The 26,690-nt window shown below is 37.4% G+C and overlaps 4 protein-coding genes, 1 long non-coding RNA gene and 2 other non-coding genes across 11 annotated transcripts; 3 read left to right on the plus strand and 4 right to left on the minus strand.

Annotated features, from left to right (window-relative positions):
• Window positions 1-43: 43 nt before the first annotated feature.
• Window positions 44-2,763, plus strand: LOC107217720 (tetratricopeptide repeat protein 19 homolog, mitochondrial). Of its 2 annotated transcripts, none has more exons than XM_015655360.2 (4): window positions 44-570; window positions 706-968; window positions 1,073-1,380; window positions 1,461-2,763. In XM_015655360.2, exons 1-4 carry the CDS (start codon window positions 265-267, stop codon window positions 1,658-1,660), a joined length of 1,077 nt encoding a protein of 358 aa, XP_015510846.1. In that variant the 5' UTR covers window positions 44-264; the 3' UTR covers window positions 1,661-2,763. The 2 variants fall into 2 exon arrangements, with proteins under 2 accessions (XP_015510846.1, XP_046586963.1); XM_046731007.1 differs by having other exon boundaries at window positions 46-617.
• On the minus strand, window positions 2,476-4,649 carry LOC107217707 (protein catecholamines up). The gene is made up of 3 exons (XM_015655340.2): window positions 3,482-4,649; window positions 3,314-3,389; window positions 2,476-3,186 (listed from the first exon to the last, which is right to left on the minus strand). The coding sequence occupies exons 1-3, from the start codon at window positions 4,463-4,465 to the stop codon at window positions 3,011-3,013; spliced, it is 1,236 nt and encodes a 411-aa protein (XP_015510826.1). The 5' UTR covers window positions 4,466-4,649; the 3' UTR covers window positions 2,476-3,010.
• A 52-nt stretch (window positions 4,650-4,701) lies between these two features.
• LOC107217710 (kinesin-like protein KIF14) lies at window positions 4,702-26,550 on the plus strand. 4 transcript variants are annotated; one of them, XM_015655342.2, is made up of 13 exons: window positions 4,713-4,830; window positions 5,162-5,371; window positions 5,456-5,935; window positions 6,000-6,537; window positions 6,647-6,874; window positions 7,469-7,597; window positions 21,719-21,879; window positions 22,203-22,406; window positions 22,717-22,989; window positions 23,874-23,946; window positions 24,032-24,201; window positions 24,276-24,738; window positions 25,884-26,550. In XM_015655342.2, exons 2-13 carry the CDS (start codon window positions 5,268-5,270, stop codon window positions 26,355-26,357), a joined length of 3,297 nt encoding a protein of 1,098 aa, XP_015510828.1. In that variant the 5' UTR covers window positions 4,713-4,830; window positions 5,162-5,267; the 3' UTR covers window positions 26,358-26,550. The 4 variants fall into 4 exon arrangements, with proteins under 4 accessions (XP_046586944.1, XP_015510828.1, XP_046586945.1 ...); XM_046730988.1 differs by lacking the exon at window positions 5,162-5,371 and having other exon boundaries at window positions 4,702-4,830; XM_046730987.1 differs by lacking the exons at window positions 4,713-4,830; window positions 5,162-5,371 and adding an exon at window positions 4,899-4,987.
• Window positions 7,644-10,243, minus strand: LOC124292823. Its single transcript, XR_006902757.1, has 2 exons — window positions 8,849-10,243; window positions 7,644-8,624 (listed from the first exon to the last, which is right to left on the minus strand). It is a non-coding gene; the product is annotated as an uncharacterized LOC124292823 (long non-coding RNA).
• LOC107217708 lies at window positions 10,609-19,599 on the minus strand. Its single transcript, XM_015655341.2, has 2 exons — window positions 19,057-19,599; window positions 10,609-12,959 (listed from the first exon to the last, which is right to left on the minus strand). Exons 1-2 carry the CDS (start codon window positions 19,157-19,159, stop codon window positions 12,631-12,633), a joined length of 432 nt encoding a protein of 143 aa, XP_015510827.1. The 5' UTR covers window positions 19,160-19,599; the 3' UTR covers window positions 10,609-12,630.
• Trnap-agg lies at window positions 24,849-24,920 on the plus strand. The gene has a single exon. It is a non-coding gene; the product is annotated as a tRNA-Pro (tRNA).
• Window positions 25,667-25,739, minus strand: Trnaa-agc. The gene has a single exon. It is a non-coding gene; the product is annotated as a tRNA-Ala (tRNA).
• Window positions 26,551-26,690: the final 140 nt, after the last annotated feature.

A 26,690-nucleotide genomic window follows, 5' to 3' on the forward strand; every position in this document is an offset into this window, starting at 1 on the left:
CGTCACGATATAATTCGTATATTACAACATTTTATTTTTTCTTAACGATAATGGGTAATCTGTAATTTTACTTATCCATTATTTATCGTATTTGGCTGTGAAAGTTTGCGTGATATTATCGCTAAGTAAAATAAAATGCAACAGCGGCATTATTTAGACATTTTGAAATAGACTACAAACTATTTTGCAAATTTTTATGATGAAAAATAACACGTCTGATGTTCTCTTTCGCAATCTCAATTGATTGTTCATTTCAGTTCTGAAATGACAGCAGAAAAATTATTATTTAGCGCGTTAAAATTATGTGGAAGGAGAATTGTTTACAATTTAGGTTCAAATGGACCGGTGTCGTCGTGGATTCGTTGTGCGGGAAATAGAAATTTCAGAAGGTGGATTCCGCAGCTTGGAACGATTCGACAGCACCATAACCGCCACAACTCAAACAACGGTTTAAAATTTGTCATCGGAGGAAATGCCATGTTTTTCGGATTATTTGGTTCGGATGAGTCGGACGACGAAAAAGTGCCGGATTTCATTATGACTATGAAACGATCTATATTAATGATACAGGTGAAATGTGATATCAGTCGAACGTAGCAGACGATTTTATATTTCAGGTTACGTCATGTTATTTTGCCAGTAATCGTGATCGAAATTCATTATGATCGCTGCGCTCTTGGCACATCTTAATTTAATTCATTTCAGAAAGGAGAATTTAAAAAAGCAGAGCAGTTGTTGCACGTAGCCCTTCGCCAGGCTCAGGCGCTTCAGAATCACCAGGCAGTCACATACATCTATGACTTGATGGCAAATTTGGCTTTTGACCTTGGAGAGTACAAAAAAGCAGAGGCCCTCTTTGTCTCTGTAATGCAGAGGCTGATATCAAATGGAACGCCAGAAAATGATATAAAGGTTCTACACATGAGTCTAAAAATGGCTAAGATATTTGAACATCAAGGGGATACCGGGTCAGCATGCCACTGTGATTGAACATACTTACCATTGTGAAGTGTCAGCGCAATCATTCGGATATAATTATAATAATTTACTGTGCTTCTTTTTTCCTTTACAGAAAGGCAGAGCATGGATATACTTTTTGCCTAAAGCATCTCCAAGATAAGGTAGACAAGGGGGAAGAAGATGAGGATGTTATTGTTCTTTGGGCTATGACCATGGATTGGTACGCCAGACTCCTTTTGTCTCAGTCTAAGCATGACAAGGCATTTGAATACTTTCTCAAAGCTTATGAAGTTTCACTGAAAATTAATGGAGAGAAGCACGAGCAGACCGCTGTCCTATTGAATGATCTCGGCACAATAAGTTTCATGAAAGGAGATAACGATGGAGCGATCGATTACTTAACTAAAGCTACAGAAATTGGTGACTTACAGATTTTAATTAACGTTATGTTTTATGCTGAGCATTTGCACTCGTACTAATTTACCAATTTTACCAAACAGGAAAGGAATTACCAGAGATGGAAGAGCTTGGTTCAATTCATGTCAATCTGGGAAATGTTTTCATAAAAAAAGGTCTTTACGATGCAGCTAAAAAATCATGTCAGGAAGGCTGGAGATTATCAAAATCTCGGAAAAATAAAGAGTCTTTGGTAGAAGCAAACGATTGCCTGGATGAGATTAACAAACTACTTTCTTCTTAGATTCACATATGTAGCAAGAGTTTTATTAATATTTGTTATCTTGGTGAGTTGACTCTTTGTATTATTTTTTTGTGGCCTCATATTGAACATAATTGTACAGTCCGAGATTATTCAAAAATATGTGTCAAGTTTTTCAACATAGGTTCTAGTAATGAGTATTCTTTGGAACAGCACTATCAATTTTGTTTCAACTCTTTTATTTTAATAACTTTCGGTGCTTAAGTAATTAAGCTTCTACAACGGTTGAGTACTGTAGAAGCTACAAAGTCGATACGAGTTTAAAGTTTATAATGTCAATGCAATAATGTGTTTTTAGGATAAACAAACCGTTTTGTCACTACTTCAGGATTGTTTGAAATTCGGTAAACCATAATCAAGCAACTAGACACTCTGATATTTTGAAAATATAACTACGTATTGAAAAGTCATTTAGAAACTACAAAATAGTGATTTTTTTAAATTTTTCGTTATGTTAACATTACTAAATTCATCCTCGTAAGTTAATTGAATAATTATTAACATTTGGCACCTGATATATTTTTGGTCAGGTGTTTTGTTTTGACCTCAATGACACTCAATAACAGATAATATCAAATGCGCAATTATATGCACTAAAAATGCCACATTACAAGTAAATCATAAAATCTCAAGCACGTTTTACTTAGTTTGTGTACAATATGACTGAGTATTCCTATTTCTAAGTGATTAGTCTGAAATAAGTGTTTGAAAGGTACTTTACTGCAAAAGCATATTTCCAATTTAACGTGCGAATACTGAAACAATGATAGGTTTCATATAATTATTCAACATTAGTATATATTGTAGTTCAACTTTAATGTCGTGTGATGTATGCGTGAATATCCTCAAGTTAATAATGACTATAATAATTATTACAGCAACTGGATTGCACAGGAATTTGTTTTCACATCATAGCTAAATTACGTCTGAATCTACTTATAGTTATATAAAAATAAATTATACACGGTTGAAATCCGCGAGCTTTGCAACTACTCACATCTCTTGATACCGAACAAATCTCAACAATTTTACTCACATAATCTTCAAGAATTGTTCCCGATGTATAGCCATATATAAAAAAATGTGTAAAGTATGAAAAATATCAACAAAGAAAAATAATCTTTCTAGTAATGAAACTACAAAAAATCTTATGTAGCTAAATTATCTAAAAGTACATGCTGCTAGTCGAACAATCATGGTCACTAATTACATTACTCCGTTTACAATTATTAGCAGCTCAAAATGATATCGTGAAAAAAATATTTTCTACAATTTGCAAGAAAATTTTTCACAGATACATGTACTGCACACGGTCACTGTATCAATCACTATTCATTCATACTTTGCTATTTGCACCATTATAAAAACACCGAATAACAAGGCAATAATCTCCTTAATCGACTGCCAAAATTTGGTGTCAGATAAAAGTTCAGGAATTACAGACACAGTCGCAATGTATATGAAGCCACCAGCGGTGAACGGTAATATCCATGAAGTGGCGAAATCACCTGTAATCGCAGAATATCAAAACATCAGTGGCAGACACTTATAAAAATAACAGCTAATCTATCAATCTTAATGAGTTACAAACAAGAATCAGAGCTATGATAAATGTATAAAATTTTTCATTCTTACCCATTCCTTCAGCTAATAAGGACACGCATGTTCCTGTAACAGCTCCCAGCGCAGTGCTTAGCTGGAGCCAAATTGCCTGAAAAATGAACATTGAAATGATTGGAAGATACTTAACAAAATTTCGGGCTTGTATTCAGAACCAATGTGAATGATAAATACAAAGATCACCTTTTTTCTGCTAACTCCACTTTGAATGAGAATGGCAAAGTCTCCAATCTCATGAGGCACCTCATGAAACAGAATAGTTACTGTAGTGGTGATTCCGATTTTGTTACCAGCTAAGTAGCTCGCACCGATAGCGAGTCCGTCTGTAAAATTGTGTGTAAAATCAGCAGCCAAATTCAGATACCCAGCAATCTTGATGTCCTCGATGAGTTCAGTTTTCTTTACCAACGATTGGTTGTCATTGCCATCAGACTTGTCTTTGTCGGAAGCCTTAGTCTGCTTCTTTTCCTTGACAGGAACGGTATGACTATGGGAATGTGAATGATTTCCCTTGACTAAACGCACTCCTTTTTCTATCATAAGGAACGTTATTATTCCCAGTAAAACTGATAAGCCAACAGTCATATCATGCCCATGTTCATGTCCGTGTTCTCCTGGTGGTACATGGCTATGAGCGTGAGAATCGTCATGTGCATGAGAGTGGGGTTCAAGAGCATGTGGAATCAGATGTAAAAATGCATCACCCAGTAAACTCCCAGAGGCAAAGCTCAGGACCATTTTCAGCCAAGGTTCTTTCTCTTTACTGTTGTCCAATGGAACCAGAAACAGAATTAAGAACGGTGCAGCAGAGATCAAGAGGGTTGAACCGACAGCATTTATCCAGAGAGACGCCAAGTCTCGACCCTTAGGAGGGTCAGAGGTTCGAGAGTCTGCGGAAGCGTGGGCGTGATATTTTTCATGGTGGTGCTGGTGGTGATGATGATGATGATGAGGCTCGTGGTGATGATTGAGATCAGCGGATTCGTGAAACTTTTGGTTTGCCGTTTGGCTGTATTTGAAGCTTGGAGGTTCATCGTGTGAATGTCCGTGGCCCCCGCAGAGAGCCGGGAATCCGAAGAAAATTATCAGTATTAAAAGTGCTAGAGCAACTCGCGAAGTAAAGGCACGACTCAGGAACCTTTGTTCCGGTATCACTCGACCCGTCATCTTCGCAAGGCTGTCAGGTTATGAACAATTTTTGTTAATCGGTCATGGAGTATGAATCTATTTTTAACGTAAATGAATGTATGTGTATACACTATATTTTAACTTGAAACTTTAGTCAATGCTAATTTGATACTGTGAAAAATAACGATATGTGTTTATCAGTATTGTAGGCTAGATTCCAGCGCATGGCCAGTTAGCATGCAATATAAACGTGGCTTGTGCACTTCTATTGGCCAGCATTTACACAGCTGCCGGAGTTTGCCGGAGTTGTCATTCGTCGAAAGCGGTGACGTCAATCCGGCTTAAGCGCCTGCAAAGTGAGGCGGAGATCTCTACGAGCTTTCACGTATGTGAAGAAATTACAAGTGAGTCGCATTGCTTTTGGGAAGTAACCCCCGACTTTAGTGAGCCAATAAGATTAAACTTGTCGGCCTGAAAGCGAAAGCGTCTGTTTGTAATGTATTTGGGGCGTTAAAAACAATAAATAACGTTAAAAAAATACCGTATTTACGTTAGGAAAAGGTATTTAGGCTGTAAAAATCGTACGTATATTGAATGGTAGTGAACTTCACCTTTGATCGATCGAGTTTTGTGTGAAAACCGTTCTATTGTTATCCCGACACCCTGCACAACCGAGTTTTGTCAACGGTTTTTATTTATATTGTAGTTGCATGTGTTGAATATTCTATTTGTCAGCATACAAGTACAACATTAAACGTCATTGGAGACGGTAAACGTTGCTGAAAGTGAGAAACCTTCCCTGCATGCGGTCTAAATACTTTTGTACAAAATTATTTTCATCATGTCGCATAGAGGTGGAAATACTTCGAGCACACGATCTTTGAATGCTATTTTCTCGAGTGAGCCTATTAATTTTAATAAAGAAAATGCACCTCCAGTTAAAAAGTAAGTTTTCAGTAATAGATCAATCAATATTTATCGTTCTCAGTCACAAGGATTGTCTAAGTGACCTGACATTATTGTTCACAGAAAGTTCTTCGAAAGCCCTGAGACAACAGATGATTGTGTCTCTCACATTAGAACATCAAGCAATTCACGATTCAAATCAAATCTTATTCGTTCGAAATCTGTAACAATGCTGCAAAAAGAGGAGCCATCACTGTCTGCCAAATCGTCTTCTGAAGAGAGGCTTAAAACTCCAATGAGAATCACATCAAATCCGAGATTATCTGCAGACAGAACTCCTGTCACACATTTTTGCACACCCAAAAGAGTTACCGCTAATGAACGAGGATCCAAAACAAACATATTCTCCATAACAAGTAAAACACCTGTAAAACGTTACTTCAGTAATCATAATCCTCCAGCCGCGACTCCAGATTGCTTTAACCTCGTTCAAATGGAAACCCCAAGAACCCGGCAGGACCTGGGTGCTGATGAGCAGACAATGTGCGAAGGAGAACAGAGTAATCTAACTGTTGGAGTCAGGGTTAGGCCTTTGAATTTCAAGTAAGTATTTCTAACAATCTTTCGTCAAGTGACTAATGTAGAACTGAATTACTTGGCTTTACAGGGAACTGAACGACCAGCGAATAACAGCAATCGTCGAAGCTAATGGTCAAAACATAACTGTGGAGTGCGAATCTTCCAGGCATACATTTATGTATGATCATTGTTTTGTATCTTACGCCGATTCCTGCACGCCACAGCATGCCACCCAAGAGGTGGTGTTCAAGAACATGGTTCTACCACTGGTAGAGAATGCATTTGAGGGTTACAATGCATGTCTGTTTGCCTATGGGCAAACTGGATCTGGGAAAAGTTACAGTATGATGGGTACAGAGACGTGCGGGTCAGAGCTGGGCTCTGAAGCTGGTATAATACCGAGATTTTGTCATGAAATATTTTGCCGATCAATGAGGAACTCCAAAGTTGTAACAACGGTAGAAATTAGCTATTTTGAAATATACAACGAGAAGATTCACGACCTCCTTGGCGTCAATACCAGTGGGGGGAAACGCGCGCCATTGAAAGTCAGGGAACATCCAGTGTTTGGGCCCTATGTCGTAGATCTGAGTCAGCACGGTGTCAATAGTTACGAAGATCTGCAGGTTAGTTGTTTGAAAGAGAATTTAAAAAAAATGTAAATGACAACAATCTATTTCAAACTTGCCACTCTACTTACTTCTCTTTCACAACTTTTGTCCATAATTTTTTCAGGGCTGGCTGAAGGTCGGTAATTCTCAAAGAGCTACAGCTGCGACAGGAATGAATGAAAAGAGTTCGAGGTCCCACAGTATCTTCAGTGTGATTCTAACTCAGACACAAGTAGATGTTCCCTCTGGCAATCAGCCGGCGGAGCCGAGTCGTCGGAGTAAAATTAATCTTGTAGATCTGGCTGGGAGCGAGCGCCTAAGTCAGACGTGTGCCAGTGGAGATAGATTGCGCGTAAGCCTGAAATTTGCAGTCATTTATTTCTTACTGCTAATGCAAAATCTGTTGGTATGAGTAACAATGCTTGATCCTCCCTGAAACCCAAATAAATTGCTTTTGCTCAAGAGGTAGGTAGCAGTACATTAACTTCAGATGAAAATAGGTGTCACACACACTCCTAAATATCCTACAAGTGATAAACAATGAATGACCCCATAGATATTTAATATGTTTTTAAAGAGTCGCGAAATCGTTTGATATGCCAAGTTTTATCACTTGATTGACGAATGTCTTGGGGCACCTTCAAAAAATTATCTAATATATACGTAATATTTCCAACAATTCACATTTTGATGAATATGTATTTTGATGAAGATATTTTTCTTAATTTATTATCTGAACAGGCTTTTGCTTTAGTTACGATTACATACGGCATTGCAATTTTTTTTTTCAATTTGTGAACAACTTGTTCATTATACTCTGTTTGATTACTGTACTTGAACCAATTTTTCCTCCTATCGTTTATAATCTTTCTTGTTGTACTCTTAATTAAAAAAGTTTATTCAACCATCATTACATAATCAAATAATTGCTGGATCGAATTTACAGGAAGGAGTTTCTATTAACAAGTCGCTCCTAACCCTGGGAAAGGTGATTGCATCTTTGGCTGAGAGCACGAACAACAGGAAACGAGGTTTTGTTCCTTACAGAGAATCCGTACTGACGTGGCTGTTGAGGGTGAGTGATAAATCCTTATTATTGTTTGCTTCTGTACTGTGAAAAATTTATTGATATAGCAAAACATACAAAACTTTATATTTCGACCAACAATTGGTATTACAGAGTTTATTACATAAGTGAATAGTATTGAGAAACCATCGAGGATCTACTAACCAATAGAAACACTTGAAACACTTATAGAGCTCATCCTCGACAGGTTGTCAATAGATATGATTAACACAGAAATTTGTAAAAAAAAGTTGATATTATCGGCCTACTAGGTACTCTAGTTAAAACAGGCAGAGAAATTTGATGATATCTTTGTAAAAGGTTAATTGTTGATGTAATCGTTCGAAACGCTTGAAACACTTGAAACACATTTTTTTTTATCCTTCAACAAAGAGATAATTCCTCATTCAATCTACGATTAAATAATATATAGTTAGAACAAAATATCTCAAGCCCTGCATGAGATGAACTTAATACCCTAGAGTATTACTAATCCATAAATTTCTAAAATCTGAAGTAAACGAAGTACACTGATCCAGGTCCCGTTTATAAGTTGAATTATTTATACAAGTCAAGAATTGTGTAAGTAACTCCAGCCACTCCATTCATACTTAATTAATAATAAGTTAAAACCTAAAAGTATAGCAACCGCGCGCATCGCAATGACAGAATATTCTAAAATAAATAAAATTAAGGAAAAATTTGAACATAACGACCATAACGCAGTCTGTGCAGAAATTTCCAGATAATTTGAGCAACGCGTCGTATTATTTTGTGACTATTTCATTGCCCCGGTTGGACAAAATCCAGATCTTTCGAAGAAGAAGGAACGAATTTTTCCGTAAAATTGATCCACCGATGTTTTGTCGGAGAATTTGAAGAGTAATTCATTAGTGCATCAAGTCGGTATAGTAGTTAAACATTGGTGCCCGAATGTAAACTCTTCTAATAGTGCATTTGCAGTCAGGGCCGCATTTCTTGCACCGATTTCCACACTTCAGACACCCACTTCTTAATTTGGTAGCATTTGTAGTGTCTGCAATAGGAACGACGCAGTTTATGTCTATGTGTACGAACGAAGAGATTAAATAAATTGCACCGAGTAGTCGTTTTAAGTTTCTTTAACATATAAATAGAGGAAAGAAAAAAAAAAAATCAAGACAAAAACCTAATTATTACACAAGCATGAAAATAAAAATAAGAACAATCCCGAACATTATGGGTGCTACGATATATCATATATGGAGCTGTGTCTCGTACCTTCGTTTTTCTCCGCCAGATGACCGAGTGTTTTACTCTTGAGTGTTGGCCAGACCATTTTTATCGACGGGTTTTATTCCCTCCTTACGTCACTTTCCTCAAGCTTGTCTCCGGCCGGATTCGTGAAGCGAAACTTTGCTCGTATCGCTCCGCATTCGACTTTATAGAAATAACGCCGGCTCAGGCTTTTGCACACGGCACCACCAACCGGGAATGAGGCAATGTTACAAGCTGCGTTGCGGTAGCCGATCGTCTCGAATAACGTCGATAAAGCACTGTTATCGCTTCATTCGTTGCATTATTATTTGCTCGAGTCCTCAAAAAAGGTACCGGGATGGCTGGAAAGGGATTTTCAATAGTGTTTCATGTTATTACGCACCAACCATTGCTCGTTAAAATATCCGCATCGTGTAACGCGGACAAAATAGTGACGCGCGCAATTGTAGAATTGAACATTAGTGCCGTGCGCAACGCACGGCTCGTGTATGCGAGTGATGACGTCACGTCAACCCTGTAATTGCGTCGCTGCTTTCAGATATTTAATACATTTTCCGTAAATTTCCATAGTCTCTTGACAATCAATAATAACAGCAATTACGCACAACTTTTGGCGGTTCACTCTTTCTCATTGTTTCCGAATTCTTCCATCAACCGTTCATTTCTTTCAACTATTTGCACATTCATCCCTTTGCGTGGTTTTTCTCCGTTAATACTAAATTCAATTGTTCACATGAACGCATTTTCTTTATTCTTACTCTGATTATTAGATATTGAATATTATCAGGGCGTGGCTGCACTCCGGTACGGAGTTACAGTCAGTTTAAGAGATACCGTCGTTAGCCAATTATGAATCAATTCATGTTCGTAGACTATTCATAAAATGTCATTACTCTATTAGACGGACGAGGCCGAATCGCACTGTAGCAAGAACCGCACACATACGTGAACTAATAATGACCAAGAATTCATACCCGGTACGCGAATTATGTAGATTTGAATTATTAACAAATCATTGCTGTGGCCGCTGAGAACCATGCGACGTCGGGTTTGGTTAACAGCTCATCAAATAATAAACCCGAAATGGACCCAGTGATGCTATGTCGTAAAAGAAAAAGGAACGAAATTCACAATCCTTGAGAAATTTATCCGGGGTCGTTTATTCTTGTATTTTTTTCCCCCCTTCACAACTCTTATCTGCTTTTTAAGCAGTAATTCTCGTTAACCCTGAGATCTGTACCATAAGGTTATCGATCGATTGAATGGCGCTTGAGACGTTAAAATAGACGGGAGAAAAGTGGCGACAAAACTCTGTACGATTCTGTACAATATTTGTTCATCAATTATCATTAAGTATTTGACCTATTTTTCTTTCTCTTGTTTTTTTTTTTTTTTTTCTCTGCTATCTATCTGTATGTCCGCGATGTCTGCGATAAAGGAGAGTCCAAAATTCTAGTTCATCTGTCGTACGCGAATAAGGCAGCATAGGATATCTGAACATTTACCTGTTCATCACTTTGTACCTACGCTTAATTCTCGCATCATGTTCAATTGCGTAGCTGCAGTAGTCGTCCTCTTCACTTGTCATTACAATGAAGAATATTCCAATGATTATAAATTAAAATTATAACAGTGTCCTGCTTCTCGTTGAATCTCAATCTTGACAATGTTATTTGGAGATATTGGGGTGTGATGTTGAGTCGTTTATTATTTCGAAAAATTTAAGTATACTGCATAGAAAAATTATAGGAAAATAAATTTTATTGCGAAAGTAATATATATATTTATTATGCTGCACAGACTTGCTGGGTTAATGTAAGGATACATTTATAATATCAAACACCTTTTTTTTTGACCGATTAAAAAATAAGATAGTTGTATACATGTGTACGGGATTTTTTTTCTGTACGTTGAATTTTTTTTTTTTTTGCATGATTTTCTTATTCTGCTGAACTACAAACGCGTTGTCAGGCTCATATAATATCTCGCTTTCACCTGGGACGGGAAATATACACTCTCGACTTACGTCTTGCGTAATATGGTTTCCTTTTCATTATTTCTACTTTGCAAGAAATATCTCATAAAAGATGCTCTTTTTTCACGCACGCATTCGTACGTAGCCACCTAAACAAATAATTATACATGAATTTACCGTACGCTATGTATGCATTCTTACTATGTGTAGAGTGTAATACGTATACCTATAAATAAATACTTGCACATAACCCGAGAAAAAGAATTCATTTTTCGCATTTTTTTAATTTTATTTTATTTATTTTTTTTTTTTTAATATATATAAAACTTAGTTATTTAGTTGCATTCATATACCCCTTACCCTGTCACATGGTTTTCATTATACGTTCTGTCACATATCGTGTTCTGCTTCTTACCCTTATTTTGTTTATTTTAAGTTCTCGAAATATTCTGAAAAAATTCACAAACATGTCCTTTGAGGCGTCCAGTTAAAGGTCCAATAGTTGTTTCACTCAATTACTTATTTGGGAAAACGTCGCGTGCTTTGTAGGTCACAAAATATACACGTAACAAGAAATCACGCGACACGAAAGATCCCATGTGACATGGTAAAGGATAAGTTTAGTTTTTGACTGGTTTACAGAATTTTACTTAGGCGAAGTGTCAGTAGCGGCAGCAGCAACGTTTCTAATATACATAAAAACTGGTTTTTTACTTTCACACAACCTCACAATCAGTCTTATAATGATTACATCAATTCTTAACAAGTCGTAAAAGTAGTTAGGAATATCTGTATTTGCGTTTAATGAAGAAAACGGCAGTAATGAACCTCGTACAATACGTCACTCGGCAAATTTCAATCAACAATCCGGGGAATACTTTCAAACTTTTTTTCAGGGAGTGTGGAAGAATTCCGTTCAATAATTTTTTATTAGTCCAATATAAAAAACCAAGTTAGCCAATGTAGTATAGATTTTCTCACTTTGCCTTTTACTTCGACCAAACAAAATTTTTCCCCTATAGTTTTGAGTGTAAGAATAATAACCTAGTTTACTTCTGTTTTATCATACGAAATGTTTTGATACATTTTTTTCCAATCTGAGGAATAAAATCAAATATTTAACACTCCTCACATTTTTTACTTCACTTTACTTGACTGCAAAATTATTCTACGAAATAAAACGACCCTTGTACGGGTATGAAATTTTATTGCAAAAACAAGAGTATTTAATTATACGAGTATGAATACGAATTCAACGGGTAATAGCAGACTTGAGGAAGCCAATAAATATGTATATACATTTTACATGCAAACTTATGCTCAAGTAGCTAGTCAATAAAAATCATCTTAACACTAAGACAAAACGCGATAAGCACCACCAATAACCAGGTACTTCAGTAGATATTATACTCGTTATCGGAACGATTTCTTAGCCCACAGGAAAAAAAAAAATATCAATAAAACAAACAACAGAAGCCCACCAAGTATATACAATTGAATTTTTCATTCAAATGACATTCGATTCTTTCTCTACCTCTTAAAATCATTCGTGAGTATTGAAGACTGAGTAATTTCCCTTAAATATAGGGAAAAAGTACCTGCAAATCCCGCACGAATCGCATCCTGCAATGTTTAACATTCCGACAAATAGATACGCTACTATTTACGTCAACATATAGAGTTTCCTCAGTGGCGTAATTCATTCTTCGTCTTACAATAGTCTCTCTCCTTTCTTCGTTCATTCTTCATTTATCCATTCATTCGCTCGTTCATTTTTCTTAAATATAATATTAATTGCTATGTATTAAATTTAGTTGCCGTTTGCGGATTCGCCGATATTTTCGTCGGACCTCCTTCGCGATGTCTTTGCTTCGCCTTTCGTCTTTTCCACAGTTTTCTCTTGTGACTCCTCGTCATCTCCGCACCTCGGTACATCCTCCTCCTCCTCTTCCTCCTCCCTTATCTCATCTTCTTCAATCTCCTCATGTATCTCGCTGCAAGAATTATTCCGTGCTTTACCACGGATGTAAGCAGCCAGGGTGCGCCGTTTGTTTTCTTTGCAGAGTGAGCAAGGGACCTTAGACGTGGTTTTTTGTAACTGCTGACGTTGCTGGTTCTTCGCCTTGGTTGTTGACTTCCCTGAAATCAAAATAAACAATGTTTACATGCTCATTTGGCTCATCAATTTTCAATTATACACGCGATTTAACCGCAAACACAAGTTTACCGAAGCTTTATGGAGCGTGGTCTCAACCTCGATGTCAAATCAGAATTTATATTATTTATACGACGTATAAAGGTATACGTAAACAAAATCAAAATACTGTACAGCTAATATCATCGACGTAGCTACTAGTTTAACCGTCGTCATCCAATATGCGTAGTTTATATTTAGCTCGACCAGGATTGAAACAAGTTTCTGAAGCGTGAAAGGAATTCGCTGTCGCTGCAACAGCAGCAGCATCAACACGTCGCGTCGCGATCGTGGTGCAGCAGTTCACCTCTCATAATACCCATGTGGTTTCACGCTGAGTGAGAATTTAATTGCCTTGGCGAATGAAAACTTGGAAACTTCGTAGAGACACGTCTTTTATTTCTACATTAAAACACTAAATAATTGGTCAATATTGACGGCTCGTTATAACTTCGGGGGAAAAAATAAAGCGATATCCCTACTCCAACGAAGAACAACAAACCTGTTAAGGTTGTCTTATAGAAAGCGCCGCTCATGAATATACGGAACCGTGAAACAATATCAATCGGAATGTGAAGTAATATTAGTCGGCGAGGTAATGAGATCAGTCACCTCGCGCGTTCAGAATTCGAAGCATAGAACTTCCACCGTTTGTACAGTTAATTACGATTCTTTTAATATACACTGTATCAGTAGAGTCAAGGTGATTATACCTACGTGACATTTTGTTGCAGCCAAGCTCACATACGTGGCACGTTATAGATTATACCATATTAATCATACCCGCGAAATGAATGATCAGTATGTTATTTTTTTTGTTCATCGGGATTATAAATATGTCCCAGATGATGGAATGATATATCTATACTGATAATATTGCGCGTTTCTAATTTCTCATGTGGCTACGTGACGGTTTTTCCTTTTCCCCTCTCCTTTCGAACCCCGCGCTGCGATGCAAAACCACAGCGTCTCCCCTTTCAATGGCTTGTCGTCCATACGGATACATGGATTACAAATTACATGCAACTACGCACATGTATGTTTGACCGCCATACTCGCGTCGCATATATATTTCATACAAGTAGTAGGTAGGGCGGATCTGTTTTTATCTCATTATTTATAGCTTATAATCTATATGTATATACATGTAAATGCAGCTACAGTGTATGCGAGTGGAAATAGAAACAACAATTACAATGTTTTAACAACGTTCTTGCGCACCGTTGCGCCCGGGGTATGTCAAATTTGAATAGTAGATACATTTATGTACCGTGTATAATCTACGCCAAGCTGTTCTTATCGGTAGCAACGTAAGTGTAAACTAACGACACTATTCTATTACGTTCGAATTCGAGACAACTTACCCTTGATCCAGAAACGTGACCAGAAAATATGTGAACCTACATGTATAGGTACTGGCAGCGTCGCGATGCGACATCATTCGTTCTTCGTCTGAACGTTTATTTTCAGTCAATTGCGAATCACTGCAGATCTTACGATTGACGATTATATTCTTATGGAAACTCACAGACACATAGTATGTGTATACCGAAACGCGATCGTCTTAGATAATTTTTCTTTCTTCGTCAGTGATAAAAATATATTTATTGACATTTACATGTAAGATATCGTGATTAGATTGTGTCTTCGACCATCTGCGGCAACACGAGCTTTATCGTTATTTTATCAACATTCTGCGCACACATTTTGACTTGTGATTCAATTGTATGCGTATGTGAGTAAGAGGCAAACGAAAATGTAATCTCGCACTTCGCATATATCTATGAGTGATTTCTATCGTATATACGAGATACGGAAATGTTCGTTGCCCCCCTGTTTCCGTTAAAAATATTAAGTTCTTCTTTTCTTTTTAATTCAATATCATTGTTATCGTTCCTCACGTATGAATAATGGCCGATCACATTCCCGCCCGCGTTCTTTTTTTCTTTTTTTTTTTTTTTTTGTCTGTATCTTACTTTTTGTTTCCCGAGTGAAAAAGTCACGCCTCAGTGGAAAAAGGCAACTTGTATTTAATGCGCGTACAAAGAAATTGTTGCATGTTTTTATTCCTGGCCCGAACATTGTAGTATACTTATACACACACACATATCGTATGTGCAATACGCTTTACGATTAGCCTGCAAAATAATGTATTATATAAGATCAAGGTCGGGACGCAAGGTATCGATGAATGTGTGCGCAAATTTGACGACAATGATACGATTATTCATGGCATAAGGCGCATATCGATGGAAAGAGAAATAAGAAAATAAACGAACTAAAAAAAAAGTATAAAAAGAATAACGCCGAGTAAACAAACATTAAATAATACTGTTGTGAAGTGTATCTACGTATATGCCTATATGTGTGTACGGCAATATGTTCTATTCGTGACGTCGACGCAATGCGATAAGACAACGTTGGGTAATTCCCTGTCAGATCGCAGATTGTTGTGAAAAATTTCAGAAAAAAACTACGCGTTATGGATGAAAACAAAGTTTCATTCATCAAATATGGTGATAGAAATATTTCGTGGGTTCAGATAAATTTGGGTTCACTCGATAATCCAAATTATCGTTAACATCAATTTTGTTGAATTAAATTGAATTATTTTAGATGATGAAAAAAAATGTCTTTCCCTGTATTCGATAAATTCAACAAATATTTACTCCGTGTGTAGCACATGAATCCTAACTTGATCTGACAAGCGCCAAAATTGGGATCTGTGTTTTTTTCGACACGTAGATTACGGTTCTGGTATATAAACATGTATAGAATTTCTTTGAAATAGAAGATATCTCCAAAATTTATCCTGTTTGGTCGAATACGAATAGCAAGAAATTTTGTAGGAATGATGCGATTATCATGTCAACATTATTCTTCTTTATTTTAATAGAATTAAAGTTTCTTCTGTTTGGTAGCAATTTTCACACCGGCGTGTAGTTTCAAGTTTCTTTAGTGCGGTTAACTAGCCGGTATTACAAGTGCGTATAACAACGTAGGTACATCCATACAATAATAGCTCGTAGCATGCTCGCACGTGTATTTCGATCGACAGTAAGTGGCCTAGTTTCTTTTGGGCGTTGCGTGCGAGGAGGATGCAAACAAGATGAGATAACCCTCTTGTGTCCTAACGTCCTACGTCTTCGTAATACACGTTTCCGGTGCTCGCAGGGTTATTGGACAGTGACAAGGTGTTAAACTGTCGTTTACGACACAGAATTAACGTAGCCTATCCTATTCCGTAAATTCATCTCCGTTATCTGAAACTCCGAGACGTGCAGCTAGGCACGTAGGCAGTTTCCTCCAAAGTCGTCTGCCCTCGGCCCTGGCGAGCCGAGCCCTTGCCTCTTTCTCTTTCTTACTCGTACGGTTGCGTTTAAATAAATTAACTTCGGCCTCGAAGATTTTTATTTTTATTTTTATTCCAGACCGTATGAACATTGTCAGGTGTCGATTTTTCAGACCTTGCCACTTTTTCGCCATTGGTCACGATTTATACAAGTGTTAGCGGTTTGTCATTAGCGTTTTATCAAACCAGTCAGACCGGAATCCGGCGTTGATACATGGCTGGACGATAACCATGTTAATAAGATATTTCTAAATTGGTCAGAATACGTTTTATAAACAGTGTATCTACAGACACTGCACGTATATTACTAAATGATACTTGTTTTCAACTGATTTAGTTATCATTTGGCGTTTTTGTCGTGTACATGTTACTTCATTGGCTACTGTTAATTTTATTCACGTTCGAATTTTTAAAACTTTCCACCACTGCTTTCTCGCTTTAGCATCCGATAGATTCAAATCGGTTCATCGATCATCGGCTATACTGTAGACCTGATAAATTTCTCATATCAGTTGATTCCGATGACATGTCCTTTAAGCCGTTAAGCTGTCGGCGTTATAACGGTTACTAATTAAATTTAAGGAGATTTCCTTGTCTCCCACGATAACAAGTGAATTTTTCGTATCTGCAAGTTATATATCTACCTGTATTTATTATATCTACACGAATATCACTCGATCGACTAAGCGACACCCACACCATGGATAAACAATAACAAGACTATAATAACTCCGACGGCATTTTTGACTGTTTTTTCTTTCGTTTTTTATTTGCTAATGACGTGGCAACGGTTCTTTACGTCAAAATTCGATTTCTATTTACAAAAATTCAATGTTGAACGGACAAGAGAAGAAAAAGCAGAGAAACGCAGTGTATATTAGCCTGTCGTTTTTTTTTTTTTACTGCTCTTACAAGCTACCCAGGTAAAGTTATTTATATCTTTAGCGCATCGCGAAGGTTTGCTCATTCCTGAGCATAAAATGCGTGTTTTATTAGAAACCGATTATTTTTCATGTGCTTTTGTTATTATCATGATTTTCGTTTCTTTTTTTTTCGTAATCAATATTGCTATCCCTGCCGTTTTAAAAGCGAACCTGTTTAATCCAAAGTCGTAACTTTCTTAACAAATTGATTTCGAATGACCGCGTATCTATATACGTTAATACCTTACATCCTGTTGTATACATCCTCTTCAAAGTAACACATTTCATGGGTTCAATACTCTATTCGAACAATGGTTTACGTATACTATGTATATGCATCTACTATCAACTTCGAAGTGCGCTACTGGTAAACTCGACGATTATATACCTACATGTAAGTACACTCGCGTGACAAGACGCACGTGATGATGTTTGTGTTTTATCTGCAGAGCATGGCAAGACTCAACGCGATGCGCTGCATTGATTTCTATATTTGTAATATCACACATGCGATTATCGCGGCTTCATGCTTGTTATTTCATTTCGCGGGAAGAATAAATCGTGTTCCTTGGACAAGCGCGAAATTTGCGGAAAATAAAAACAATGATAAAAATAAACAAACGAGCAAAAAACAAAAAGGAATTTCTTTTTTTGTTATTACCGGTTGGGTACGGACCAAGAATAAGAAAATAAAATATAGCAGTGTACAATTTTTTTTCCTTCGTTTGCGACAGTAAAGACAACCCCTTAATGGGCGAGTGTGGACAAACTGTTATCTTGAAGTTGGTAACCCTATCGCAACGGTTCATGCTGAGGAAAACCCGTTATTTCACCATTTTGGAACAGTTTGAAATTCAGTGAATCGTAATGAAACAATACATACTCATATTTTGTAAACTTAGTTTCTTAAAATTCATTGTGACAATAAGAAAATAATGATTTTTTCACAGTGTTCCGTTACGATAACGTTAATAACTTCAGCCTTGTGTCAAATTCTCTTGACATCTGTAATTTACAGTAACTGGGTATCTTAGACACACGTTATATGCCTACATCGTCTAATATCACATGCGGAAAAATTCGGTTGTCAAACTCCTACGTAACAATCAGCTTAAATTATGTTTTACTTCTCTAAATTGGGGTTAGGCAATTCGACACTACGCGTATGGAGTATTTGTGGTAGTGCAAATTTTACGTTATTAGACAAACGTTGAAAATGATAAAAAAACGGTATAAAATATGTCGGACCTCTGCTGTCGTATTTCGTTGATTTTAGGTAGATGTTATTACAGCGACAGTAGTTGTTATCGAAAGTGATCAGAGTTGCAGTACGGGATTAACGAACGTCATATATAATTTTATGCAATGTATACGTATACATACATTGAACATTTTACAACTTTTTTTTTACTACCTGATCAATTTTTCCATATATTTCTTATCGGTATTATAGCGAGTAAACAACATCCCCGTCGCCAACTTGTTTGTATACATGTATAGACATTTGTGTGAATTGAAAAAAAACGAACGGTACAAGTGAACGTGAATAGATTTAACGATTAATATTCAAGAATTAACATATTTTAACGCTCCTCGGGTCAACGCAGTTTAACTACTGCGCATTTGCATTAAAAAATCGTGCGCACGTGTGTGTGTGTGTGTGTGTGTGTGTGTGTGTGTGTGTGTGTAACAGGTTAACGTTCAATGCCGGTCGGTTAGCGTCACTAGCCAAATCCGACGAAATAACATCTCGTCAAAAGAACGTACCGTAATTGAAGTAGTCCTTGTTCCACGGTTGTTCATAGTCCCGATATTGCGGATGTCTTAACGAGCCGTAGCTGAGGGCTTCCGGCATGTATACAAGATCCATTCTGACAAGTGTAAGTTATTATCCTTATTCTTCCGTTTCGAAATACTTCTGACTTCCCAGTTCCGAATCCCTCTCTAAGAGCCAGATACCGATGATTCGCTACTCGTGATTTCTTCGCCGCATTCCTTCGTTCCGTATCTATATTCGTCTCGATCCTCTTACACGCGAGTTGCGAAAAAGCGAGAATCGAAGCAGAATATTCACCCTCCGTATAAACAACTTTCGATGCGATTTTGTTTACGAAAGATGTTTCGCTTCGGCTATGCCGGTGTCTCAAAATCAATCTCCTCGTCCTTCCTTCTCTTATTTTCTCTAGATCGTAAGCGAAAACGAAGCGGCAATTTGATCGTAATTTATCCTCTTCGACGATGCTCGGTTGCGCGGTCCGATCCGTTAACGTGACTCCGTCTAGCGTCGTACTGACCATGCATCAACGTTCGCGGCAAACCGATGCGTCCTTTCGTTCCCATTTCACAGCACGCGCCCCTCTTCGACCATTCCTTGCGTCCCAGCCAATGGGCGCGCGATGTGCTGGCGGGCGTCGCACGTGACTAACCGAGCGTACATCTGATACCAACACGTTACACCCGGTGCACGCGTACTAACCCGGCTGCGTAAATTCTACGTAAGTTGAGGTGGATTTTTCACCATTTAAATGCGTATCCGCAGGGGCGATGAGCAAGCCGAGCGAGTCAGGCAGCTGGAACTGAACCGTGTCCTGAATCACCGCCTATAAGGGAAAAGTCTTTATTTTTCTTTCTTTTTATTTTTTCTTTTATTTTCTTTATTTTCATTCATTCATTCGTTACAACGTCGCGGCTCGAACCGCTAGGAATTTGTTTTCTATGGAGCTGGCTGAAAGTGCACGTGTTGCTCATCGATGATTTAAGTTATACAGACTACGTTACGACTCAATATTATTCGTCTCGAAACGAAATGAGGGCAAATCCTGGCGAACAGGTTTTTTTTTTTTTTTTTTTATTAAAATCTTGCGTGTTATTTCCGCGCATTCGACCTTTCACGAGTGCAAAACTTTCAGTTTCCTTTGTTTATAACGTTAGCATGATATTCATACCGGACATCTCACAACCGCGCGACAATGCTCATTATGTGGGTAACCGATTTCGCCAAGCTTTCTGCTTATTTGAGTCGTTATACGTATACAATATGTGTACATACCTTACGTTATACTATATGTACATCAGTTTTCCAAATACAGTACAGATGATAATTCTACATTGGATTCCATCATTCTTTCTTTTATTTTCATATTGCAATACAAGTGTAATTGTTTATCACGATTTCAAGAATTACCGTAGGTGTGTACGAGACGGAGCGTGCGTGTTCCACGAATACGTTTTCAAAGGATTCGAAAAACTGTAACGCTGATGAATTTTTCGTCCAGCCAAGACGAAGTATAGCGATGTCTAAAATATACGTGAATTGTTCACATATTGTTAATTTACTCAGACCTAGTATTAACGTATTGAAAATAAATTTATTCGCCATGGTATGGCAGGACGTAACGCCCACGCTACATCTTATAAATAGACTGTGGAACAACGCATGTATTATACCTATATGTACGTATAATACGTATGTGTAACGTATTTGTAATGCAAAGAAGCAAGGCCGTATCGCCGTGGGGAGCAGCGATTTCTCCCGGCGTTTTGTGATTTTTACATACATACTCATGTATACCACGTCCTTTTTAAATCTATAGAAATAATTGCGCGACGTCGCGACGCTATTAACGAAGGAAGAAACGTGCCGACCACGGTCCGACAGATTAATCTCCGTCAAAATAGCGTTGCGCCGACCGTTTCGTTTGCATGGTTATTTAGTACGCAATTGAATAATAATCACCTCTCTTCTACGTTCCGATAGTTTCATTATTTTTATTTTTTTTTATTATAAACATTTCTGACATTATCGCTATCCTGTACCGTTGACGTTGTATTTCTTATCAATATGTGCGTATAACATAATGTATGTACGTGTGCATTTCGATAGCGACGAAGCTCGAACCTTGAAGTTCGTTAGTGAAGCATGGTTGAAAAAAAAAATTGCGTATTTTTCCGACGGACTCTACGAAAGGAGAGAACAATTGGATTCTTCTAGTCGTGCAAGACGAATCGCCGTGTCGACGAATCGTATCTCGCAAAATCAATTTTATTCGGTACAGTCACCGGGGGGCATCAAATTGCGCCGTAACTTTTGCCGATATATATATATAGATATATTCATTATACCGTCATACATACGTATATTGTACACACACGACAATCAGGTATTTTGTCGTCTGCGTTATCATCGAGACGCCAATCCATCTTGTGCGATTTATTGATCGCTAACATTTGCTTTACCTGTCCCACCGGCAACCTTGTGACAAAAAACAAATTAACGTGTGTAGATGCCTATTAGGTACAACAATGAGCACGTGTTTATACATTTCTCATCGTGACTGAGCTTATAATATAGATATAATTGTTATTACATTGCGAGCTACGTGTACGAAATGCGGTATGAATCAATCGATCTTACGTTATCCTTTCTCAGGAAAGTCTTGGTGGTAATTCTCGAACAGCAATGCTGGGAACTGTCTCACCGGCCAGCGTTCATCTCGAGGAAACATTGGCGACACTACGTTACGCTTGTCAGGCTAGGGCGATTGTTAATCGTGTCAGAGTTAACGAAGATTCCCACGAAAGATTGATTCGGTAGAGTAACATTGATTTATTTCTATATTTTACCTGTACGACTACAAATAATTGAGTTTCGAACTAATCGCATATCTTGTGCTAACTTCATGTCTTTATTGTATATTATTATCCATCATTATCCATCATCTGACGTTTCGCAACAAATGTACCTTATTATCGCGCATCTGCAATTGCAACCTGTGCATTCGTGTAATGCATACGTGATAAAAGTGTGTAAATACGCATGTGTATCGAATTGAAATATCTCGAGTAGTCGATGTAGCAGCAATCATTTAGGCTGTACGTTGTATAAACTATAAAGGATGACGTTATGCTCTTAGGGAACTGAAAGCGGAAGTAGCGCGGCTGCGTGGGATCCGGGAAGGTTACGAACGACACCTGGGAGGACTTCCACGTAGAATTCTCCTCGACGGCGGATCCGGGGCGGCCGAAACGGAAGACGATGTACGGATGAAAGAGAGGGAAATCGAAATATTGAGGGAACAGCTAAAGAAAACCGAAAAACAGCTCTGCCTCTCGCAGAAGTAGGGAGCGTTTGCTAAAATAGTTTTTATTCGATATTGTTCAATTATTTTCTTCTCTTCGTCGTTGGCTAGTATCGCTGATAAGATTTCAAGGCGCAGATATATTGGTGACAAATTGATATTTTTTTTTAAACGAATGTTGAGGCTGATAATGAAAGTATTTCAGCTGGCGATAGGAATCTAGCTCCAGATCGCGTTTCTTACTCTGACTGGATAAAAACCGTTAATGAGTTGATGGATTGTTATGGCGAAAAATGTTTCGGGGTAAAAAAAATTTCAGAACTTCATAGGTAGCGGCGTGTATTTACAGATCTTGGTCAGAGAAGCTGCGGGACGCGGAAGAGAAGAAAAATACGGAGTTGACGCACCTAAGACGCTGTGGCATCGCGTTGGAGATTGATTTTAAGGAAAAATCGATGCAACCCTGTCTAGTTAATTTAGCTGCTGATCCTATCTTGTCTGGTACACTTTTGTATCTTCTTCCATCTGGCTCTGTACGCATAGGAAGGCGAAACGTCGAGTTAGCCTCCTCCTATCAGCCGGATATTGTTCTGGATGGACCACTGGTCGGACAACGGCACTGGTTAGTCGCTGAAAACCTTTCGAGGATTCTAAGCACATGGTGGATGTGGTGTTTCTGTTTTTTTCTTCTTCAGAGTTTGCCATCCTTGTCATTATTTTGATTGATTCGATTACTTACAGTGTAGATTAATTACAAAAGGATTATTTTGTCTGATGGAAGAAAAAGAAAAAGGTGTCTTGTGATATCGCAAATAATTTTTCCATCCAAACTGTTTCTACGACTTGACCCATTTTTCTTATTGCCCTAGAATTATTTGATCTTATCATCCCGTATCTTAAACGCAATTAGTAGAAGTTGTGTGTAATTAACGAATCTCTTATACAAGGTAAATATATTTCGTAACAATTTTCGTTCGTTTATGATGTTATCGTTGTTCAACATTTAAATGCAAAAACACATTTATAGGTATATGTTACTTGTGGTTGACTTCGAAATCCTGAGTCTTTGGTTTGATTTCTGATTCACTGTTTATTTGTATTGATATTTCTTTTTTTTTTATTATTATTATTTTTTTTATTTGACTTACCACAGCAATTTGGTAAACACGTGCATTCTGTCTGCAGAGACTGCATCGAATTACTTTTGAATGTTATTTAGCCGTTAGTTGGCATAGAATCAAATATTTTGTTTTTTACTTATAGATCCGTATATAAAAACTGATTTTGCAAGTAACAGTACTATCTGAGAACAATTAATGCGTGTATGTTCTAAACTCCTTTTTTAATGTGGTGAGAACAATTTCAAGATTCCCTGTACTACCATTCGTCATGCATGCTGGCTGACTTGTAACTAATCCCGCTCATTGTTAACAAAAAAATTGCTTTTGGGTGTAAAGGAATCGTGAATAATTCGCAGATTATTATTAATTCTTGTTTTTCTTGTAGTACAATTGAAAACAATAACGGAAAATTGACGCTTTCACCCGAAATGGAGGGCGATACATACGTGAATGGACAGGTAATAGAAAAGTATTTGCCTTATAATTTTTTTTTCAATAACAGCGATTGAAGAGCATGTAATTTAAAATTCTGGTCCGGTTTAGGTAGTAACTGGCAAAGTATATTTAAAACATGGGGATCGACTTGTTATTGGAGGAAATCATTACTTTCGAGTGTGTAATCCACTTGACGAACAAGGCAGAGGACAAATCTCCGCACAGCCAGTTGACTTTGAATTCGCACACCAAGAAATTCTTAAAATTCAACAAGAAAAGTAAGCAACCTCTAAAAGATATCAATTGTTCACTTTCGAAAGAAGAATATACCACATTTTGTTTTTGCGTATAGATTAAGAGCCGAACTTGAAGAGTCTAAACAAAAGGTGATCAAAGAGTTGGAAAATGCAAAACGTGAAGTCGAAATGCAGCTTGGTTCACAAAAGTCTACGTATGAAGAACAGCTTCAAATGTTAGGATCGAGTTTAGAACAACAAAAAAAAGCGCTAGCAGAGGTTAATCGTAGAAAACACGAGCTTGAATTAGAGAAGGAGCTACTCGCTTCAGAAGTTGAAACAAATAACAGAATCCGTCAAATACAATCTGAGGAAGAAAAATTCAACATTTCTCCATATCGGTCGAATTTTCTGCAAGAATTGGAAGATATATTGAACGAAACGACAGCAGATGTGGAAATGGCATTGAATATGAATATTGATAGTGAAGAAACAAACTCGAGGACAGTCAGTCTTCGAGAAATGCAATTGCTAGTCAAGGAGGCATCTGAAAGGTGTAGAGAAGTTGGAATTAATTATGTAAGTGAAACGTGTTCAATATTACGCTTATTTCATTAGTTCATTAAATTTTCACAGCAACATTTTTTTTTGGTGTTTTATGAATATACATGCACAACACACATACAAGTGGCTCGTTGGTCTAGGGGTATGATTCTCGCTTAGGGTGCGAGAGGTCCCGGGTTCAAATCCCGGACGAGCCCATTTTTTTTTAATTTTCGTTTTGAAATATTACCAATCACTGAAGCAATATAGATATATTATTAAAAGCAATTATACTAATAATAATACTAATAATCACGACTAACACCCGCCATACCCAATAGGGCATGTTGTCAAGAGCCGTTAGGCGTGTGTTGAGTAAGGGAAAGGATTGATTAGTGACTATCGTTATGCTTCCACAGTCGTCTTAAAATGTGCAATAGAAAAACTTGCATCCGTACCAGGGACAAGGAAAACTGCAGAAAATCTTGCCCCGGTGTAGCCAAACAGAGATTGAATCTCAGGTCGCCGATTCGATGCCTGAGCAATGTGGCTACAATTTTTGCGAATTGTCGATCAAGTCCTCATTGATACGCTGAGGATTTAAACTGAAGTTCTGTCGTTACGCAGTCTTGCATACTTCGCTTCTACAGTTTGTTTAAGCATTTAAAAAATTTAAAAAATTTCAAGCTATTTTTCATCTACGCTGTGGTATGCAGCAAACATACTTTCTCAAACTTATAACTGTAAAGCCGTGAAAGGCCAAGTGTTACATAATACGAATGGACGGGGAGGGGGGAGAGGAGATAAATGGATCAATGGGAATCAAGATAAGAGTAGGAAAACTACGCCAATATGGAATGATATTATTGCTCAATGATGAAGAAGCAGTAGAGTATTTTTGGATTTCATTTTGTCTTCATTAATGCTAAGAATTAAATAACTTTTATTCAATAAAAATTTATTTTGGAGGCGCCGGGTATCGATCCCGGTACCTCTCACATGCTAAGCGAGCGCTCTACCATCTGAGCTACGCCCCCAGTTGAAACTGACAAGAAGTTGATTGACATTCTTTGCATAACATACGAAACAAGTTATTTGCTAATCAAATATACTAATATAAAAATTTGTTGGGTTTCACTACAACGAAGTGTATTATTTATTAAGATTATATATTTGTGCAGATAACAGAACACCTAAATGAGAGTATACATCAAATATCTATGGATGCTTCGACAGCTGAGGTAACAATGGACAATCTGATGTTACATCCTACCAAGAAGAAATATTATGACCATGTTAGGAAATACGTTAGAGAGATGGAGGAAGCAGCAAAAAATCTTGGTAATCTCTGTAACCAGCAAGAAATTCAAGAAATAAGTGACGAAGTAACGAAATCTATCGAAAAAGTACAAGATATTATTATCAGCATTAAAGAAACCTTGACAAGTAGTCGCAACAATGAAAGTAACGCTTCAAACGCAAGCGAAAATAATACGGTAATTGAGAACCCTGGTATCATGAAAGCGGAATATGACCTGGAACGCAAATATTTCCCAGATGAGAATATGTCGCCATCCAAGTCCAATTTGAAAAATACGTGTCCATTCCTTCGCAGCGGCATTACATCAAAATCAGTAAGATTTGACTTTGATTGAGGTACAATTTATCTAATTGAACAATTCTTACTTAGAGTGTGGCGGCTACAAGAATGAAATTTGAAGCGTTGACCAACAGAAGCGGTAATGTCGGTTATTGCGAGGTCAGAAATACCCCGGATATGTCTAAAAAAAAAACAATCACCCATAAAAGACGTTGAAGTTTAGCGAACCTGCTGATAAAACTTCATACTCAGTATTTATCAGCAGACATGTTCACTACTTAAAAAAAAAAAGAATATGTACAATGAAGATTTTATTGTATGACACAATGCCTCTGAAGAAGCTCAGTAGTGAGATTGACTGTTATTATAAAACTAAGATTTTAGTGTT

Source organism: Neodiprion lecontei, chromosome 2, assembly GCF_021901455.1.
Source record: "Neodiprion lecontei isolate iyNeoLeco1 chromosome 2, iyNeoLeco1.1, whole genome shotgun sequence".
Lineage (NCBI taxonomy): Eukaryota > Metazoa > Arthropoda > Insecta > Hymenoptera > Diprionidae > Neodiprion > Neodiprion lecontei.